The sequence below is a fragment of the Eulemur rufifrons genome, chromosome 16 (assembly GCF_041146395.1).
Source record: "Eulemur rufifrons isolate Redbay chromosome 16, OSU_ERuf_1, whole genome shotgun sequence".
NCBI classification, from domain to species: Eukaryota; Metazoa; Chordata; class Mammalia; order Primates; family Lemuridae; genus Eulemur; species Eulemur rufifrons.
This window is the reverse complement of record NC_090998.1, coordinates 43,822,382-43,838,208: the sequence shown is the minus strand read 5'-3', so window position 1 is coordinate 43,838,208 and position 15,827 is coordinate 43,822,382. Positions and strand designations below refer to the sequence as shown.

General features: G+C 51.7%; 2 protein-coding genes across 4 annotated transcripts; one reads left to right on the top strand and one right to left on the bottom strand.

Moving 5' to 3' along the window:
• The first annotated feature begins 4,166 nt into the window (after positions 1-4,166).
• On the top strand, positions 4,167-9,417 carry MMP19 (matrix metallopeptidase 19). 3 transcript variants are annotated; one of them, XM_069490669.1, is made up of 9 exons: positions 4,167-4,333; positions 4,643-4,728; positions 5,617-5,747; positions 5,962-6,177; positions 6,652-6,897; positions 7,343-7,471; positions 8,053-8,217; positions 8,370-8,497; positions 8,676-9,417. In XM_069490669.1, exons 1-9 carry the CDS (start codon positions 4,247-4,249, stop codon positions 9,069-9,071), a joined length of 1,584 nt encoding a protein of 527 aa, XP_069346770.1. In that variant the 5' UTR covers positions 4,167-4,246; the 3' UTR covers positions 9,072-9,417. The 3 variants fall into 3 exon arrangements, with proteins under 3 accessions (XP_069346770.1, XP_069346771.1, XP_069346772.1); XM_069490670.1 differs by lacking the exon at positions 6,652-6,897; XM_069490671.1 differs by lacking the exons at positions 6,652-6,897; positions 8,370-8,497; positions 8,676-9,417 and having other exon boundaries at positions 7,343-7,577; positions 8,053-8,192.
• A 1,496-nt stretch (positions 9,418-10,913) lies between these two features.
• Positions 10,914-14,769, bottom strand: LOC138397036 (transmembrane protein 198-like). Its single transcript, XM_069490888.1, has 5 exons — positions 14,738-14,769; positions 13,470-13,729; positions 12,299-12,880; positions 11,694-11,851; positions 10,914-11,583 (listed from the first exon to the last, which is right to left on the bottom strand). The coding sequence occupies exons 2-5, from the start codon at positions 13,642-13,644 to the stop codon at positions 11,446-11,448; spliced, it is 1,053 nt and encodes a 350-aa protein (XP_069346989.1). The 5' UTR covers positions 13,645-13,729; positions 14,738-14,769; the 3' UTR covers positions 10,914-11,445.
• Between the last annotated feature and the right edge of the window lie 1,058 nt (positions 14,770-15,827).

Genomic DNA, 15,827 nt, shown 5'->3' with positions numbered 1-15,827 from the left:
CATGTCCTAACCCTTCCTACACATTCCCACATCTCCCCCAGTGAGAGATGACAAATTCAGAGGGAAAAAGAGCTGGGTCAGCCTGGCTCAAGGGGTAGGAGTTGGAGGAAGGGGTGGTCATGATGCTGTGGTGGGACACTTAGTCATACAGTCCTTGCACATAGCTATGGGATGTAGGGAGTTTTGTTTTGGTGCCTGGGGGAGCTCTGGGGAGGCTGAAGAGTGCCACACAAAGATCTCAGCTTTATTTTATTTTATTTTATTTGAGACAGAGTCTCGCTCTGTTGCTGGGACTAGAGTGACGTGGCATCAGCCTAGCTCACAGCAACTTCAAATTCCTGGGCTCAAGCGAGCCACCTGCCTCAGCCTCCCGATGTGGCATCAGCCTAGCTCACAGCAACTGCAAATTCCTGGGCTCAAGCGAGCCTCCTGCCTCAGCCTCCTGAGGAGCTGGGACTACAGGTGCACACCATCACACCCAGCTAACTATTTTTAGTAGAGACAGTCTCAGTATTGCTCAGGCTGTTCTTGAACTCCTGACCTCAAGTGACCCTTGAGCCTCAGCCTCCCAGAGTGCTAGGATTATAAGCGTGAGCCACCCTGCTGGCCAGATCTCAGCTTTAGAGCCTGAGGCTCTGCTGCTTTCTAGCTGTGTGACTTGAGGCTACCTATTAGAGACTTGGTTTCCTTTTGTGTAAAAAGGTGATAATACAGGCTCACAGCATTGTTGCTGAGGTTTAAATGAGGTTAACTATTTGGCAGCTTTTACGATTGTACTCTCCCATCTCCTGGTTCCTTAGTTGCTAGAATGTGGTTCCATTGCCCAGGTCTTCCAAGGCCAGAGTGAGTGCCCGCCCCGCACTTTATGATAACCACCATCCCTCTCGCTGACACACTAACACACACTTTTGTTTGTTGTTTATTTACATGAGGTTTCTTTTTTTCTTTTTTTTTTTTTTTGAGACAGAATCTCGCTTTGTTGCCCGGGCTAGAGTGAGTGCCATGGTATCAGCCTAGCTCACAGCAACCTCAAACTCCTGGGCTTAAGCGATCCTACCGCCTCAGCCTCCCAAGTAGCTGGGACTACAGGCATGAGCCACCATGCCCGGCTAATTTTTTCTATATATATTTTAGTTGGCTAGATAGTTTCTTTCTATTTTTTTTAGTAGAGATGGGGTCTCGCTCTTGCTCAGGCTGGTCTTGACCTCCTGACCTCGAGCGACCTCGACCTTGACCCCCCGCCTCGGCCTCCCAAAGCGCTAGGATTACAGGCGTGAGCCACCGCGCCCGGCCTACATGAGGTTTCTAAGGGGAGGGAATAATTTGCTGTCACAGTCATCTTACATTACTCCTTTCCCTTGCACTCTCCCTCCTGTCCCTGCCCCATTATCATCACTGGTTCCAATCACATTTTCCTCCCTCCCAGCCCTAGTCTCCAGGGGCTGAGGCTAGGCAGGCAGAGCTGGAGCTGAACGTAGGTCCGCAGACAGTTTCAAGTTAATGCATCAGGCTGGGCATGGTGGCTCACGCCTGTAATCCTAGCGCTCTGGGAGGCCGAGGCGGGTGGAACGCTTGAGGTCAGGAGTTCGAGACCAGCCTGAGCAAGAGTGAGACCCCCCCATCTCTACTAAAAATAGAAAGAAATTATCTGGCCAACTAAAAAAAAAAAAAAAAAAAAATATATATATAGAAAAAATTAGCCAGGCATGGTGGTGCATGCCTATAGTCCCAGCTACTCGGGAGGCTGAGGCAGGAGGATTGCTTAAGCCCAGGAGTTTGAGATTGCTGTGAGCTAGGCTGACGCCACAGCACTCACTCTAGCCCAGGCAACAGAGCGAGACTCTGTCTCAAAAAAAAAAAAAGTTAATGCATCAAAATGTTACTAGTGGTTCTCTTTTGGGTAGAATTTATTGGTGGTTTTCATTTTCTCTCTTGTTTATTTTGATATTTTCCAAATGTACTATAAGGAATTATGGATAACTTTTAAACAGAATAAAGACAAGAAAACATTAGTCTGAAAACAATCATAATTTTCAATCGGCTCATGTCCTGTTCTTAAAAGAAGAGGGATTAGAGGGTAGGGGGAAGAAAGAGGGAGAGAAGTGATGAGAAAGAGCCCTGCAGGGGCTGAGCAGGAGCTGGCCCCAAACTCCATCATTTGCTGGGTACGCCAGCCTTGGTGATGGCCTCTGTCACTCATTGGTCAGAGGCTCTTGTCCTTCCTTGCCTGTCACTGGTCACTTGGGACTTAGTCACCCAACTGTTACTCAATTGGCTAGATGGGTCAGAAGGATCAGCATCACGGAGGGCAGCAATGAGTCAGGAGTGTCCCCCTTGATCCTGGGCTGTGAAGGGTTTCCCTGTGGCCTCCCAGCCTTTCAGCCAAGGGTGTGGGAAAGGGCTCAGAATTGGGGTCCTATTGAGAAGATAGTTCAGTAAGCCTTTTCCCCATTCCTATGCCCACTTCACTGTGCATTTGAACAATATGCCAATGTCATGTGATGTGTAAATGACTGTGGGACCGTTAGTGGCTCCTAACTATTGAAAGAATAAAGCTCTTGGAGTCAGTGTGGAAAAAGCATGAGTTATGGAGTCAATAGAAGCATTTGAATATAGGCCAGGCTAGGTAGGAACTTCATGTTCTTGGTCCAGTTTCCATCTCTGAGTCTTTATTTCCTCTTATAAAAAACGGCCAGAATAATTCCTCCTTCTCAGGATGGTTGTGAGAATTAAACGAGATAATATATAAAGCATCTAGCACATAGTAGATATTTTTTAATGTAAGTGTTTCTTCTTTTCCTTACATAGCATTCAAGGCCCTCTCTAAACTCTGGCTCCTGCCCAGGTCATTCCTTTGACAAAGATTTATTAAGCACTCCTCTAAAGCATGGAGCCGGCCTGGGGTAGGCACTAGGGATTCAGCAGTGAACTAAGCAGTCCTGATCGTTCAGATTTACGCATGGAGTACAGCAGGCTCTCAGCTCTGCACTTTTACTCAAGACCTGTACTCTCTCTGTCTCTCAGTAATCTTACCCCATCTGGTTCTTAGCTGGCCGGCCTTCCAACCCCTGCTCAAAACCTGCCTTCTCAGCGAACCTCCTCACAGCTCCAGAACCTCTAGGATGGGTTACCTCCTTCCTGGCATCCTGGCTCCCCTCTTTCCAGGGGTTTGAGTCTGCCTCACCCTATTTGTGAGCTTCCTGAGGGCAGGCTCTAGGCCTTTTGTTTCTTTGTGCTCTTGTGCTTTTGTTGTTGTTGCTGTTGAGACAACCCAGAACAATCCCTGGGTTGAGTGCAGTGATGTCATTATAGCTCACCATAAGCTCCAACTCCTGAGCTGTAAGCGATCCTTCTGCCTCATCCTCCAGGGTAGCTGGGACTACGGGCGCGCGCCACAATGCCTGGCTGGGTTTTGTGTATTTTTTTTAATTTTTGTTTTTCTTTTTTCTGTTTTGTAGAGACAGGGTCTCACTGTGCTCTGGCTGGTGTCGAACCCCTGAGCTCCAGCTACCCTCCCGCCTCAGCCTCGCAGAGAGCTAGGATTACAGGCTCGAGCCTTCATGCCTGGCCGTGCTTTTGTTAAACCCCACCTCCACTCACACCTTCTGGGCTCATTAAATGCTTGAAATGATGACTTTTTATTAAAGCAGACATAAGTAGGCTTCAAGAGCATTTAATTTCCCAACGTGTTCTTGGGTGCAAAGAAACTGAGACCTCACCCTTGATTCCTTCACCTGAAACTCAAGCTACCTCAGGTGTCTCCTACCTCTTAGTGTTGATTTATTTTTTTTCCTATTCCAGAGCAGACAGGGACACTTGAAGGTTGAAGCTGAGGGATTTGCTGGCCCAGGGTCCCTGGGGGACAGGAATGTCCAGCTGCAGGGGATGGCTCTCCAGAGATTCTGCTTCTCATACTGCCAGGAAGCTCAACCCAGGCCAGTATGAAACATCTTCCCATCTCCAGCAGAGGACACTGGGAAAAGGGTTTGGGGGCTCTCCTTGGCTTCCACTCTCTGGGAGGGCAGGGGTTAATGGTGAATTGCAACATATCTCTGGGCTGAGTCACCTCCCACTGCCACTTCCCCCCAATTCCCCTCAGTTGAAGTTTTAAAAAGAGGACCAGAGGCTGGAGACTACAAAGAACTGGAGATTAAGAGCCCCCCTGCCTAGCCCTGCTCTGCTAGACTCCCAGAAAGCTCAGGTCAGAGGGCACACACAGCCTCAGGAGCTCTTGTCCGGTGAGACCATGGACTGGCGGCAGCTGTGGCTGGGTTTCCTACTCCCCATGACAGTGTCACGCCGGGCCCTGGGGCCTGCAGAGAAGGAGGCAGCTGTGGTGAGTCCCCTGGGAAAGAGAGACCCAGGCCAGGGGAGGGACAAGGGTCACAGCTCCACAGTCCCATCTCAGCCTCTCTCCTGACCTTCCGCCTGCCTGCCATTCCCTTGCTTTCTGTGTCCCATGGTCTTCGCTGTCCATCTCCTGCTACTTTCCCTTGTTCCACCTGAGCCCCTTTTCTAAGGTGCCTCTCCTTAGTCCCTCCAGACCTGGCTCCTCCTCTCCTAAGGGGCCTGTTAGGTCACTAAGAAGCTTTGCCTTGAGACTAACCCTCTTTTTAACCTGCTTACCTCCACCCCATCACAGGAGTACCTGTTGCAATATGGATACCTACAGAAGCCTCTAGAAGGACCTGATAACTTCAGGCCAGAAGATATCACCGAGGCTCTGAGGTGAGAGGTCATAAGGTACATGCCTTCAGGACTGAGGTCACGAGGTCTTCCCTCTTTTCATCCCTTCTTCTCCCCAGCCTCACCTCTGCCTGACCCATATCCACACTGGGAATCTAGAGGATCTTATCATTGCTAGGATGGTGGGGCATGGGCTGAGATGGGAATGCAAAGATGAGGAGCACAGTCATCGGATCTTCCTATGCCCTAAGCACTCCATTGTGTGTTTCATCCCACATCATATCCAAAATACTAATAGTTATAGCCCACATGAAATGTAATTTATACGTATAACTGCAACTTGAGTTGAATTCTTAACATGATGTTACCTTTTGGGGACATTTAATTCAGCATTTATTTATTTCTATTTTGTAGTTTTCTATTTTAGATGTAATGGATTACTTTTCTTTTTGCTTTCAGATATGTTCAGGTCCCTTGAAAAGCCCATAGGCCCAAAGATAGTCATAGGTGCGTGAAATTGCCCCAGCTCAGGCTGGGCTGGGAAGGAGTCCAGCCAGGAGGGGAGAAGCTGAGGGAGGACAGGCCACTGGGCGGAAGCACTGGTGGGAAGATCTGCAGAGCAGAGGCCCAGATACCTCCCCAAAGCAGAAGGTTAGAAATTGCAGTAGGGGAGGAAGGCTATACCTGAGGGCAACCTTACTCAGATAAAAGAGACTGAAAATGGGGAGGTGACGTGGGAGTATCACCATTTCTGCAGAACGGAAGAGAAAGTCCCAATTATGAGGACTGGGGGCTGGAGTGACCCCATCAGTTTCAGAGATTCTGTGCCACTCTTGGCTACCACTTTGGGCAGTAGGAGGCCAAAGAGCTATTAGTTCTGTCATTCTAGATTCCCCTGCCTTGGTGAATCCATCTCGCTCCCTCTTTCAGAGCTTTTCAGGAAGCATCTGAATTGCCAGTCTCAGGTCAGCTGGATGATGCCACAAGGGACCGCATGAGGCAGCCTCGCTGTGGCCTAGAGGACCCCTTCAACCAGAAGACCCTTAAATACCTGCTGCTGGGTGAGGACTGAGTCTGGGAAAGGGGAGAAGAGAGGGTGGTGTGGCTCTGGAGTTTGGGTGGCATCAGGACCACCTGGACCAGCTCAGTGTTGACTGAACGATCACTTGGTTATCACCTGCCTAGAGGGGGTTGTGAGTGCCCAGATCTAGGGACGCTCTCTGGGGTTGGCAGAAGGATCTGTGTTTCTAATCTATTTTCTGTTCTATTAACCAGGCCGCTGGAGAAAGAAGCAACTGACCTTTCGCATCTTGAACCTGCCCTCCAGCCTCCCACCCCACACAGCCCGGAAAGCCCTGCTTCAAGCCTTCCAATACTGGAGCAATGTGGTCCCCTTGACATTCCGGGAGGTGCAGGCTGGCTGGGCTGACATCCGCCTCTCCTTTCATGGTCGCCAAAGCCCCTATTGCTCCAATACTTTTGACGGGCCTGGTAGGCAATATTCTCAGCTCCCACCTTGCAGACCCCTGAAATGACCTCTGTATCCTTAAGCCAGTGACTCTGGAACCTTAATGTTTAGGCTTCGCCTTGTGCCACCTGCACCCTACACTTTCTAATCACCTTCTAACATTCCCTAGGGGAGCAGTTGGTCACATACCTGGGGCCTTACCAAGCCTCCTTTTTGAAGCTTATGCCTCCTTCCCTGCCTTAAATTCCCCTCCTCTATGCATACCTTGGAGAGGACTGGGCCAGTGGCTGGGGAGAAAAAAGGACAGTGATGGGACTCCTTGAGACAACTGGATGATGACAGGGGAATCTGAAAGGAGAGAAAGCAGCATCCAAGAGACAGTGAATATAGCTGGGGAAATTTGAAGGGAATAGAGTACTTAGAGTTTATGACTGGCAGGGTATGCTCCAGCCCAGTGGGCTCTGACCTCCTTCCTGTTCACCTTTGCCTTTGTCCAGGGAGGGTCTTGGCACACGCCGACATCCCAGAGCTGGGCAGCGTGCACTTCGATGAAGATGAGCTCTGGACTGAGGGGACCTACAGGGGGGTGAACTTGCGCATCATTGCAGCCCATGAACTGGGCCATGCCCTGGGGCTTGGACACTCCCGATATACCCGGGCACTCATGGCCCCTGTCTACGCTGGCTACCGGCCCTACTTCAAGCTGCACCCAGATGATGTGGCAGGGATCCAGGCTCTCTATGGTCAGTCCCTCTCCCTAGTGAGCATGAAGGTCAGTCTGACCCGCATCTCTCTAGGCTTGAAGAGACAGGTCTACCCTCCATGGAGGCAAATAGCTTGGTTTCTTTCTTTTCCTCTGGTCCAATTATTCAGTATTCTTCATTTTCAGGAACAGATTCTCTCTGACTCTTCCATGTCTAATCTTCCTTCCAGGCCTCTCTCCCCTCTCACCCATTCTTGGGGATGGAGAATGCACATTCTAGCAAACCTCCTTCCCCCTTTCTGGTGCTTCTCAAACCTAAAACATGTCTCCTGTTGATAGCAATATGGTATTGCTAACTATGAAGGAAAAGTCTCTAGGATTACCTTTCCCCCTCTCTATGGGGCCTCTGAGAAGATTTACAGGAAATTAATGGGGAGGCTAGGTGCCATAAGTTTTCTCTCTAAATAGCGTTATTCACCTTGCAGGCAAGAAGAGCCCAGATACAAGGGATGAGGAAGAAGAAGAGACGGAACTACCCACTGTATCTCCAGTGCCCACAGAACCCAGTCCCATGCCAGACCCCTGCAGTGGTGAACTGGATGCCATGATGCTGGGTGAGGCCCTTTCCCTCCAGACTGTTGGCAGGCAGTTGGGGCAGCCCACTGACCCTGAGGCCTGGACAAACGGGAATGACATGGGACTTCAGCATGAGCAATGGAGGTTAGACCCCAGGCAGGGGCTGGAAGGAGACTTGTGGCACGGAGAGCGAGGGTTCAGAGCCAAATTAAAGGTGGACTAGCCAGGCATTGATCAAGGTTGCTACCCTCTCAGGGCCACTAGAACACATCTGGAAACACAGCAAGGTGGAGAAAACTATGTTAACTGGAATGCCTGTTAGAGAGGGTGTGGCACCTGGTTGGAAGGACAACTTGGAAGCCACTTGGAGTAGAGGGTGAGGTTCTCAAGGAGGAACAGCTATCTGCTGTTTTGTCGAGTGGACCAAAGCTGAAATGCTCTGAACAACAAAGGGTTCTTGGTCCTCCTTCTCTGCCTTTAATTTTCTCCTTGAATTAAAGTTGAATGATTTTTTGAATTGGCCTGGAGGAGGAGGGCAAATTATTAGCCTGCTTGAGACACCCACAAGTTTCTATTTGATCTCTGTCTTTTTGACTCGTTGATACATCTTTACTCTCAGGGCCCCGTGGGAAGACCTATGCTTTCAAGGGGAACTATGTGTGGACTGTGACAGATTCAGGGCCGGGGCCCTTATTCCGAGTGTCTGACCTTTGGGAGGGGCTCCCGGGAAACCTGGATGCTGCTGTCTACTCTCCTCGAACACAATGGATTCACTTCTTTAAGGGTAAGGGGGCTAGTTACAGTGTCTGAGGAGGGCCTAATCTTACACAAGCCATAAAAGAAAGGGAGGGAGAAATTTCTGAAAGGGTGGAATGGGGGGACCAAAGCTATCACCTGAGGACAGAGGTGATTTGTTCTTTCCTCACACACTCTCAGGAGACAAGGTGTGGCGTTACATTAATTTCAAGCTGTCTCCTGGCTTCCCCAAGAAGTTGAACAGGGTAGACCCTAACCTGGATGCAGCTCTTTATTGGCCTTTCAACCAAAAGGTGTTTCTCTTTAAGGTATGAAGTTCAAAACAAGGGCAAATAGCGTCTTAGGAGGGGTGGGCAACCTCATGCTGGGAGGCAAAGACTTGCTCTTGAAGGGAGATCTGCAATTGCAGTGGGCTGGAGGTAGACCTCTGGGGATCCTTAAGCTCTCTCCTCATCCTCCCCTTCTCTCCACCCACCCCACACCTAGGGCTCCGGGTACTGGCAGTGGGACGAGCTAGCCCGCACTGACTTCAGCCACTACCCCAAACCAATCAAGAAGTTGTTTACGGGAGTGCCAGACCAGCCCTCGGCTGCTATGAGTTGGCGGGATGGCCGAGTCTACTTCTTCAAGGGCAAAGAGTACTGGCGCCTCAACCAGCAGCTTCAAGTAGAGAAAGGCTATCCCAGAAATATCGCCCACAACTGGATGCACTGTCATTCTCAGACTCTAGATGTTACCCCGTCGAGTGGAGACACCACTCCTTCAGCTACAGGCACAACCTTGGACACCACTCCCTCAGCCACAGATACCACCTTGAACACTGTCAACTCACCCACAGATACAATCAGCCATAGGCTCCACTGCCCTTATATTTCCTGCTAATGTCACTCTCGCAGAGGCTTGAGACCAGGAATCAAATGTCTACTCACTAGAACCATGCAGGTGCTACAGCAGGGGCACGACCATAGACCTTCAGCCTCCAACAGTTCCAACTCTAGCTACCTTTCTACTGAAATCTTTCCCTCCTGGGAAGCGCCCCCTAACTTGGATTCAGCCCACAACTCCATCCATTTCCTCCCTATCCTAGATAACACTTCCAATTTTGTAGTCTACTCTCTGGAGGACAATGGTGGAAGGAGGTGTCAATCAGGCCTTTACCTGACAGGAGGCAACAGCTGACATGGCTGGATGCCTGGGTCCTTGTTCTTCCTAAAGTGCAAGAAAACAGCATGGCCAGTAAAATGAGCAAGGGCTTTGGAATCCTTGAGGATCACATTTACTTGTTTATGACTTTGGGCAAGGTAATTAACCTTGGATTCCCTATTTGCAAAAACAATTAATGCCAATCCTGCAGAGTTGTTGCATTAAATGAAATACTACATGTGAAGTGCCTGGCACAGTGTTTGGCACATTAATAAAGACTAACTCCATTTTCATAAGAGAGGACTGAACAGCTCTTCCTCTAGCTGTGTGGATGTGTAATTCCTATAGTAACCTGTCTGGCAAGGGTACCTCTATCAAATCTTTAGTGGACAGACGATTTGTCAAGATGGCTAACTCTTTGTTTTGGGGTACAGAGAAAGAAAGGATCAATAACAGTAGAGGCTGGACTCCCTGGTTCAGTATTCAATGTCACTTTATTCATATGCTCCCATGCTCTCCCTCCCTCCCATCATAGTCTTGCTACCCAGGGGAGGGATATGTCTTTCTTTATGTGCCTGGAGAACCAGGGAATGGATCTTGGGCTGGAGTGTCGATGGGGAGAGTTAGAATGGGTTAGTAGCTGGAATAAAGTTCTGGTTAAGGAAGAAATTAGTGTCGCCCACAGTGAGAGGAAGAGAAGGAACTTGTCTCCCATGCCCCGAAGACCAGCCTGCTTTGGGCAAAAGGGCAAGACTCTGGCATGTGGGCCAATGCTCTCTGCTTGGCTCAAGAAGTCAGCTTGGGGGAGCCAGGTGCTAAGGCAGGCACTGCTCCATCATCTTCCCCAAGTTGAGAGGGAGAGAAGAGCAAACGCCGTGGAGACAATGCTCCCCAACTGAGGTAGGAGAAGGGGGCTCAAACCTATGGGGTCCAGAGGAAAGGCCAACCAGAAACCCAACTACCCGCTGATAAGGGTCCTGGGGACTGGGGTATCCTGGAGCTCCTCTGTTTCCTTCTCCCCATCAAAAAGCTATCAAATGCCTTGACGGTTCTGATTTTCTATAGATTCTACAAAAACAAAACCCCTTATTTTACCATGGTGAGGCACACTGAGGTGGGTATTTAAAAGGCTATTTGGACCCCATCTCTACTAAAACATAGAAAGAAATTATATGGAAAGCTAAAAATATATATAGAAAAATTAGCCAGGCATGGTGGCGCATGGCTGTGGTCCCAGCTACTCGGGAGGCTGAGACAGGAGGATTGCTTGAGCCCAGGCATTTGAGGTTGCTGTGAGCTAGGCTGACGCCACGGCACTCTGGCCCGGGCAACAGAGTGAGACTCTGTCTCAAAAAAAAAAAAAAAAAAAAAAGGCTATTTGGGGCCCCATCAGCCCCCCGCCTGGCACCCAGGCTGAAGGTGGTTGGTAGATGGGCTTGGTGCTCAGCAGGGATCCAGCACCCAGGGTCAGGCCTAGCAGGAGACCAGTCAGGAAGAGTCCAACACTGCCTGTAATCCTAGCACTCTGGGAGGCTGAGGTGAGAGGATCTCTTGAGGTCAGGAGTTTGAGACCAGCCTGAACAAGATTGAGACCTCATCTCTACAAAAAAGAGGAAAATTAGCCGGGTATGGTGTTGGGCATCTGTAGTCCCAGCTACTGGGGAGGCTGAGGCAGGAGGATCGCTTGAGCCCAGGAGTTTGAGGTTGCAGTGAGCTATAATGACCCCACTACACTCTAGTCTGGGTGACAGAGTAAGAGTGTCTCAAGAAAATAAAAAGAAAGAAAAGAAAAAGGCTATTTGGGTATAGCTATGGGCCCTCGTTGGTTTGGAGGGAATGGGAATTAGGGAGTCATTTTCTCTGGGGACTAGTACACCTCTATTATTGGACAGAGGTAGGTACTCATATTTTCTTTCCTTCCCCTTCCCCACAAGACTTCTCTCTATTTGTCCTTGAAACATATCCCTACAGGGCTGGTCTGGGTTGGAGCACAGATCCTACCCCCAAGTCCAGGAGGTGGGAAAGTTTGTGTGGGGGTCTTGTGGGCTCAAGCCCTGGCCACCTAGTATTCCCAGGCACTCACTATGGGTGTGGCAAAAGTGGAGGTTTAGGCTCAGGTCTGGGTAGAACCAGAAGGTGTGGTGAGGGGTACAGTGGAACCACAGTCAGAATCCAGGTCCAGAATGGTGTGAGGGGTTGTGGCCTGGGGGCCTGGTCCCAATTGGCGCTCTCGAAGACTCTGAAGATAACTCTGGAGGTACACAGGGCAGAGAGGGCCTGGGTCAGAGCTCCCCTCCCACCCTGACCATCCCTATATGCCCTCTGCCCCGTCCCCCAGGGTGTCCCATCTCCCCTACTCACTGGAGCCAGACTGTCAGCAGGGCTCCGGGCATTGAGCGGGGACTGGCGCCGATAGCTGCTCTCACAAAGCCCCACCCCAGAGGGTGTCCGGTGCCACTTGGCCTCTTGTTGACGGATCCGAAGGAGTTGGAGATGCCTCCGCTGGTGGCTCAAGACCACTGCTTGAGAGGGAGCAATACAGACTCAAGGAGGCTTCTTTAGACCATGAATCCCACCCTCAAATGCACTCACATTCTAGAGGAACCCATTTGGCCTTCCTGTTATGGTTCTCTCAAGACTCACCTTCCTCCCATTTATTCTAAAAGAAACTCTTCTTTGCAATTCTACTCTTTCCTTCTAGACTTCCCTGAGATTCTCCTTTCCTTCCCCAATAGTCCCCAAATAACTCTTCCTTCCTTCCGCTGACAAATTCTCTTCTCATTCTTACCCAGACCTTCTTTGGTTCCTTTAACTCTAACTTATTTTCAATGTCCTTCCCCATTCACATTGGACATCCTCTCCCGCCCTCCTCCCTCAGGTATATTTCTCTTTCCCCTCCTCAAGTCTAGGAACTGGGGACATGAGTAGGCACAGGTTGGCGCTTCTGTGCCATGGCACTAACTCACCGTTGTCGTGGCCTCCATGTTCCTCAGCCATGAGCTTCCACTGGGCCAGGGCCCCAAGGGCCCCCAAGGCTGGCCAGGTCCCCAGCAAGACCCAGCTATACCAGCAGAGAGGAGGCAAGGCTGGAAGTGCCTGCAGGCGTTGGCCCAACCGACTGCCCAGTGCTAGCCCCTCCAGGAAGTAGTCAGCACAGGCCACCAGCACCGCAGCACCCAGCAGGGCTGTGCCCAGAGTTGTGAATAGACGTGGCCACCGAAGTGTAAGCAGGGCTCCCAGCAGTGCTAGCCCCACCAGCCCCCCGCCTGGCACCCAGGCTGAAGGTGGTTGGTAGATGGGCTCGGTGCCCAGCAGGGCCCCGGCACCCAGGGTGAGGCCTAGCAGGAGACCAGTCAGGAAGAGTCCGACACTGCGAACCAGCATGGTGACCAGACCGCAGAGGAGTCCAATGCCCAGCGCGATACCCGCGCTCACCTCCAGGCTCAGCTGTGTCTCCAGCACTCGCTCCTTGTGGCACAGCAGGAAGATCACCAGAGCTCCTGACAGCAGGCCCGAGAGAAACATCACTGCCTTGAAGCAGCGGTAGCCTGGGAAGGGAGGTGGGAGGCACTGAGAGGCAGAAAGGGGGTTCTACAGCAATGGCTTTGATGAATTTGAAGGCAGAGGAATGGCTAACCAGAGGAGCAGAAGACAGAGCAGCATACCAAGGGACCTCAAAGCCAGGGGCAGAAAGGGATAATCTCAGGGAGGGCAAGGGGGCTTTTCAGGAACTGTGAGGGAATGGGAGGGAAAATCAGGGGGTAAGATGAATGCACTGAGGGGAATAAATACAGAAAGAGGGTCTAGTCCTTCCAGAGACGGCAAATAGGAAGAAATCAGCACAGGCTGATTCAGGTTTTTGGGGAAGGGTGAGAAGCCTTAAGCACGGAGGATAATTTAGGAACAGAGGTTTGAGGTAGGAGGCAAGAAGAAGGCAAATGATAGATGCCAGAGGTCACACCCAGAGGACATGGGCATGGGGGATGGACAAGAAGCTGGCAAGAGCAACATGGGCCACACTGAAGATAGGCATCTCCTGGTAGAGGAGGCAAGGTAACCCAGGAGCAAGGAAGAAAGATGGTCTTAAGGGTGACAGTCTTGGGCAGCTGCCCCCCAGGACCTTGGCCCTGCCCTCACCGAAGCAGCAGTAGATGATTCCAAAACAGCAGCAAAGGGCACACACCAAGGCAGGTGCCAGTTCAGGATTTTCCTGGGGTTCCAAAACACAACTTGGTTCTGGAGGCTCTGGGAGTTGTTGATTAAAGGGCCTGGAGTCAGACATCACAGCCAGGGGCAGCAAAGCTTCCTCCATGGCCAAAGAGAAAGTGGTCACAGAGTGGGAGGTCAGAGTCAGCTCCTCTCATCCATCCATGAATGTCTTGAGGAGGCTGGGAAACCTGCAAGGGGGTAGAGGGCAGAAACTCAGGTGCCTATGAATCCTGAGGACTCTGTACCTCTATTTTTTTTGAAGAAGGGTCAGTTTCAGGAGGGAGCACGACCCTGTTGGGATAACTGAAGAAATCTACAGGAATGGGTTGAGGGGAGCATGATGTCTCTTTACTGCCCTCTGAAACAAGAACACTAAGTAAAACTTAAATGAAAATCTCACAAGGCAATGAGCATTTGTCTGCCCCCCAGCTTTCTAGGGTGAGGGTGGGAGGGGCAGGAAGTGCTGGCTGTGTGGAGGGAGGGGCGCAGAGACACTAAGGGGACTGGGGGCTAAAGCCCCAGCAGCCTGTTCCAGTGGAAAAGAAAGACAGCCCCATCTGCAGCTGGGACTCTGTACTATCCCACTGGATTGGGAATGGCGCGTTAATAGAGAGGGGAGAGGAAGGAGGAAGAGGAGAGATGAATCGGTGGGGTCTCCCAACAGCTGCTCTGAACCCTAGGGAAGAAAGAGGGGAAAAAAACAGACACCAAGAGTTTGGGACAAGGAATTAAGTTGAGACAGTCATCACAATTTGTCGGGATTTTGAAGCCTCAATTTCATGCCTAGATGGAGTTGTTGGGGGAAGGGGCATTCAGCCGCAGTCCAAATCCCACAGACCCTCATGGAATAACCAGGCGCCTTGCCTACAGCCATTTCACATCGTGGTAGTCACTTGCTCCTCCCTTCAGGACACTGGTGGCACTTTTCCTACAATTACCCTTCCCCTAGGGGTGTCAGGACTGCCAATGGGATTTGAATTCAGATCCGGAAAGGAGAACACCAAGGAGGGGCTGGCATTTGGGGCACTGTGGTGGCATGGGTGCAGGCACTTTACTTCAGCTGTCTTTTGGACATCAAGGTCCTAAAAGGCTGGAGGGTTGGCTTGGGGAATTCTTGGGGCTCCTCGCCTCAATCCGCTTGGAAGTCTGAGAACCCTAAACAAGGGGAGGTGGGGGAGTGGGTGTTAACTACTCACCACCCTGCCAGGGCTGAGGAGAGGAGGGGTGGAAGTGCTTCCCTAGACCCCCAGCTGCATCCCTGCCCGGAGGTCCTAGGCGCCGGGGTGGCTGTTGGTGGAGGGCACCCCAAGGCCACTCCGTTCGTTGCCCCCTAAACTCTTGCAAGTCGTAGCCCAAGCCCTGTGAACTAAATGCAACTAGCTGGGGGCGGGGGCGGGGGCGGGGGCGGGGTGGAGGAGGAAGGGGACAGGGTGTATGACTGTGTGTGTGGGGTAGTGACATCACGGGGCGGGCCGCTCCAACCCTTTCTCCTGTGTGTGGGGGGACCCAGGTTGCCTACTGCTCTAGTCTAGGACCAGAGACCCCGAACCACAGCACGGAAGGGTCTAGGGAGGCACCGCAAGAGTTTCTGGGAAAGGTTTCTGAATTCTTAGGAGATGGTTCGACAACTCAAAGCTCTCAAATCCCCAGCTGGGGTCCCAGCGCCCCCCTGGGCCCAGCTTGGTTTCTTCCACTTCCCAGAGAATTGGAGTATTGTCTTCTGCAGAACCGGGTGGTCGAGATGGGGGACCCGGGGAAGGGACTTTTACCGGCCTCGGAACGCCGGCGGGGGATTCATGGGTGGAATAACTTGTGAAGCAAGACGGGGCCTAGAAGGGGCACTGACAGGAGCGCTGTAAGGCTAGCGACGTGTGCAGAAAAGGGCACCGACAGAGAGGGGACCTTGGTGGGTCGGCGTCGGGGTGGGGGCGCGTATCGACGTCGACAGAATGGCTTGGCATGCAGATGAGATGCAAAGCAGCATGCAGAAGTATTCAATGTTCTTTGGCACTCGGCTATGATTCTGAGCTCAGCGGAGCTACGGTCCCAGTCCCCTGGCACCGCTCCGTGAGCGGGCCTGAGAGCTGCGTCCAGAGGGGCGGATCCGGGCCGTAGGAGCTGCAGTTACAAGGGCAGCTCGCCAGCTGGGTCAGGCGCGGGGGAGGGAGGCGGAGGGTTGCTGCGAAAGGAGGGGCAGCGCTGCCGGGCCTGGGCGGGGGCTAGTCCGGGGCACCATCTCCTGCGCTCCACCTCCGCTGAATACAAAGGGGCCTCTGTCTGCAGCCG

Bases quoted from the DNA above. Each gene is read 5' to 3' on its own strand.
- MMP19 (XM_069490669.1), top strand. From the start codon at position 4,247: ATGGACTGGCGGCAGCTGTGGCTGGGTTTCCTACTCCCCATGACAGTG. The intron at 4,334-4,642 runs GTGGTGAGTCCC...ACCCCATCACAG, and splicing joins CTGCAGAGAAGGAGGCAGCT to GAGTACCTGTTGCAATATGG. The intron at 5,748-5,961 runs GTGAGGACTGAG...TCTATTAACCAG, and splicing joins CCTTAAATACCTGCTGCTGG to GCCGCTGGAGAAAGAAGCAA.
- LOC138397036 (XM_069490888.1), bottom strand. From the start codon at position 13,644: ATGGAGGAAGCTTTGCTGCCCCTGGCTGTGATGTCTGACTCCAGGCCC. The intron at 11,852-12,298 runs GTGAGTTAGTGC...CCTCTCAAGCAG, and splicing joins ACATGGAGGCCACGACAACG to TGGTCTTGAGCCACCAGCGG. The intron at 11,584-11,693 runs GTGAGTAGGGGA...GTGTACCTCCAG, and splicing joins CTGCTGACAGTCTGGCTCCA to AGTTATCTTCAGAGTCTTCG.